At 62.4% G+C, this 4079-nt stretch overlaps 1 protein-coding gene across 1 annotated transcript; it reads right to left on the reverse strand.

Annotated features, from left to right (window-relative positions):
- Nucleotides 1–10: 10 nt before the first annotated feature.
- LOC100482360 (poly(U)-binding-splicing factor PUF60) lies at nt 11–3950 on the reverse strand (the record flags this gene model as incomplete). Its single annotated transcript, XM_034653530.1, has 7 exons — nt 3828–3950; nt 1507–1668; nt 1332–1424; nt 977–1190; nt 707–897; nt 435–570; nt 11–263 (listed from the first exon to the last, which is right to left on the reverse strand). Coding segments are annotated over exons 1-7 (1157 nt in total), but the record flags the coding sequence as incomplete, so codon positions are not given.
- Nucleotides 3951–4079: the final 129 nt, after the last annotated feature.

The raw sequence follows: 4079 nt of genomic DNA on the forward strand, positions 1-4079 counted from the left end.
CCACCCCCACCGGCCCCCGCTGCCCACCTCCTGCTTGCGGAGCAGCTTCTGCATGACCATGTGGCGGGCACTGCTGCCCGAGATGCTCATGTGCTCCTGCTCGCTCAGCATCTCCGGCCGCTCCGACTCGGGAAACAGCTCCTCCTCTTCCTTCTCCTTCTTGGGCTCCAGGAGACCCAGCGTTGGAGGGCTGGCCAGGATGGGGTTTACCACTCCCACAGAGGGGATGGTGACCGGAATGGGAGGCCGGGCTGGAGTCACACCTGCAGCAAACCCACCAGGTCCAGCAGTCACGCTTCCCTACCTCTGCCCTTCCCGGGAAGGTGCCCCAGCACCAGCAGCGACAGCCAAGCAATGTCCTACCCGGGGTGCAGAGGGCTATGCCAGGAGGACCGGCGGGGGAAGGAGGGAAGCTTTGACCCAGCCAGGCTCACCTGTGATGACTCCTGGGGCCTGGGCAGCCATGACAGCCTGGGGCAAAGCCCCCAGAGGCTGGGCCAGAGTCAGTGCAGGGGATACTAGTCCAGGCGTGGCCAGGGTACCCAGCACCGCTGCTCCAGCCACTGCTTCCTGCAACCCAGAAGGCCACCACACTCAGTCTCCGATCAGGCTGCCTCCGCTCAAGACCACACAAAGAGCCAACCCCCAAAGGATGAGGGAGGAGCTGTCACCCACAAATGAACTATGTGACCGGACCAGCCCTCACCTGAGCTGTGATCTTGGCTGTGGCTGCCGCTGCAGCCACAGCAGCAGCAGGCGGGAGGCCTCCAGGTGTGGCAGGAGTAAGCAGGGGCATGGGGGGAGTGACAGCCTTGCCCACTCGCAAGTACTGGCCACCCAGATCAAAGAGGTTCATGGAAGACACGGCATCCTGGGACGACTGGGCCTTCTCATACTCTGCAGGGCAGGGGCAGCAGTGAAGGTTAGCCACAGGGCCCGGTGGGCCCCGCCCTCACCGTAATCTCTCCAAACTCACCAATGAAACCATAACCCTTGTGCTTGCCAGTTGTAGGGTCGCGGGCGAGCGTGCAAGATTTGATCTTGCCAAAGGCCTCAAATACACTCTTGATGTCATCATCTGAAAGGTCCTGGTGCACAGAAGCCACATAGATGCGGTTGAAAGCTCGTGCCTCCTCAGCCAGCTGGTCTATGATGGGCTGGGCCTGCCCTATGTTGCTGGGTCTGCCCACCTGGGGGAGAGGCACAGAGACCCCAGTCAGCACAGGCCTGGCCACTGCAGATTCAGGCTTCTGGAGAGGCTGCTCTGCACTGGCTGGCTAAAAACAGCATGCTCACGTGCCAACCCCAAGGCCCACCTCCTTGGCCCTCACCTTGATGTTCCTGCCTCCGAGCATCACCGAGTTCATCTGCTCCAAGGCAAGCTGCGCGGCCTCTGGGACCTCATACTCCACAAAGGCAAAGCCCTGGGTATAGGAATGTGTCATGAGACCAACAGACCCCAAGGCGGGGAGGGTGGGGACTGGGGAGGGGCAGACTAAAGCCCACCTTGTGCTTCATGGTGACGGAGTCCCAGGACATGTCAATGCTCTTGATGGGTCCAAAGGGAGCAAAAGCCTGGCGAATGGTGTCCTCCCCAAGCTCGTAATAGATGGAACCCACGTAGACCCGGCACATAATGGCCAGTGCCCGCTGCCGCTGAGCTGCCATCTGGAGCAGGACATAAGGGGAGAGAGAGCCACTGGCTTGTGAGGGGGTGGCAAGAGGGTGGGCAGCCCACTCCCCTCCTGGCCCACCTACCCAGCACCGCTGTGGGGAGAGCTCCCCACGCAGCAGCACGGTGCAGGCTCAGCTCCTGCAGTCAGGGTAGCAGGGGTCAACAGGACCCTACCCCCAGGAAGGAAGGCCAGGCCCAAAGGCAGGACACGGACGCACCCCGGCCCATCCAGGTCCTGGGCAGACTGGCAGCAAAGCTGACAGGTGGCTGGGAGGCAGGGCTGCATGCCCTCCCACCCTGCCCACCTTCCAGTCTGGGGGCCAGGTACCCCAAGCTGGGCTGGAAGATCCTCCCAGGGTCCTGGTCAAGTACTCCAACAGAAGAGGGAAGGGGAAGCCATCCAGGCTGGGGGGACCCACTAGTGTGGAGGCAAGAGAGGGGGCAGAAGACAGGGCAGCTGCTGCCCAGAAGAGAGCCCAGGGGAGGAGGTCAGGAGCCCAAGTGGGGGCTCCCTGGAGAGAGAACAAAGAGCAACTGCTCATGCAGGGCCAACTCAGGTGGGGGCTTAGCATTTTGCAAGCCCCGCAGTGTGTTGAACACCTGACAAAAAACGGCTAGCTGGAGCTCACATCTGCAGCCCCAAGGCCTGGCCCCCAGGAACATCAGAAGGTGGCAGAGCTGCCCAAAAGAGAAGCCCCGGGGTTCCTTGGAGCAGGGAGGTACCAGGCCCAGCAGGCCCAGAGCTCTGCCTGGGCAGACACTGCCTCTGCACTGGGGTGAGCTTGGGCCAAGGGACCTCTCCACGCTCTCAGGGATGGGCTTCCCACCCCTGCCACCTCTACACGATGTGCTAGGCAGGGGGGTTCCCACAGCCACATGCAGTGGGCCAACAGGAGGAGCTGAGCCCCAGGGAAAACACCACAGGCCCAGGACAGGCAAAGAAGACGGGGTCCTGGCTCTAGCTTCTCCATAAACAGGGGCTCCCCTCACCCTCAAAAGGCCCCCATAACCAGAGACCAGTTTCCCCCTTTAGACACCAGCTGGCCTAGTATATAGACCAGGCCTCCCCTTCCCTCAGAAAGGAGCCTAAAAATAAGGTCCACATATCCCCGAAACTAGGAATTCCCCCCAAATGGGACTGCCCTCCTCAAACTGGGCTCCCGACAAGTAGGCCTCAGGCTCCTGCTGAGGCCAAGGACCACCAAAGGTGGAACTATGTCCCCTCTTGCACCAAGCACCCCGTCATGAAACCATCTGCCCCTCCGGTCAAAATTCCCCAAGACAGAAGCACGTCTCCTCTTCAGTGTGGGCTTCCCAACAGGTGGGCCAAACGCCCTCTCCCTGACATCTCCCCACAGACAGATGCTTCCCAAAAAGGACACTGGGTCTGTCTGGGCCTCAAAGACAGGGCCACATCTCCCCTGTGAGAGTAGCACACTCAGGGATGACCCCCGGGAAAGAGCCATGTTACCCCCACAGACTATCTGGAGCGGGGCCTGGCCTCCTCCTCCGCTTGCCTCTGGGGGATGGGGGAGCATTTCCTTTCCCAACTCTTCCACCCACGGCAGCCAAGGTCTCAGCTATTGCCCCTGCCTGCTCCCTGGCTGCATGGCCCCTACACCTTGCTGACAGCCAGGCCCAGAGGACCAAGTCCTTGCCCTTCCCTCTCCTGCTTGCTTGGGACCCCCCAGCCCCCCACCCCCATCCATCCATCCTCCCTCCGGGGTCTGATGGGGCCATGAATTAGGACTCTTCTCTCCTCAAGGGCCTGACCCCAACCCAGGAGCCCGGGCAGCCTGGAGACTGGCAGAGCTGGAGGCCCAGGTGCTGCGCCCTGTGTGTGCAGGCGACATGGGTGCAGGTGGGCCTGGCGTGGGCAGCTACCCTCCTGGCCTGCTGCCCTCCGCAGTTACCTGGCCGGTTAGTTTTAAGGCGGGACCTCAGAGCAGATGGAGGCCTCCCCAGGGGCGGTCCCGGGTGGGTGCCCGCCCACACCACTGGCCCCGCCACGCCTGGCGCTCTGCTGCGCTCGTCCCGAGCTGGCGGGCAGGGCCGGCTAGGGGAGCAAGGTCCCCAGCACGCGGGCTGCACTGCCCCCCTCTAGCCCTGACTAAGGACATGAGCCCCGGAAGAAGTGAGCATTTCTATTGACCGATTGCAAAGGTGAGAGAGGATCTCCAAAGCCCATTGTCACTGCTGCCATCTGAAAGACAGTAAAGACAGAGTTCAGTCTGTTGGAGCCGAGCAGTCTCCCGCTCATGTCACACCTCACGCAGACAGCGGCAAGGCCCGGAGTCCCCGCCCTGCCAGGGAGGTCCGCCTGCCTTCCCAAACTGCCAGCCAACTGGCCAGCCACTGGCACCTGCCCAGGGGGGCCTCAGAGCCCCAGGTGCCCCGCCCCACA

This window comes from Ailuropoda melanoleuca, unplaced genomic scaffold (genome assembly GCF_002007445.2).
Source record: "Ailuropoda melanoleuca isolate Jingjing unplaced genomic scaffold, ASM200744v2 unplaced-scaffold9624, whole genome shotgun sequence".
In the NCBI taxonomy this organism is placed as follows: domain Eukaryota; kingdom Metazoa; phylum Chordata; class Mammalia; order Carnivora; family Ursidae; genus Ailuropoda; species Ailuropoda melanoleuca.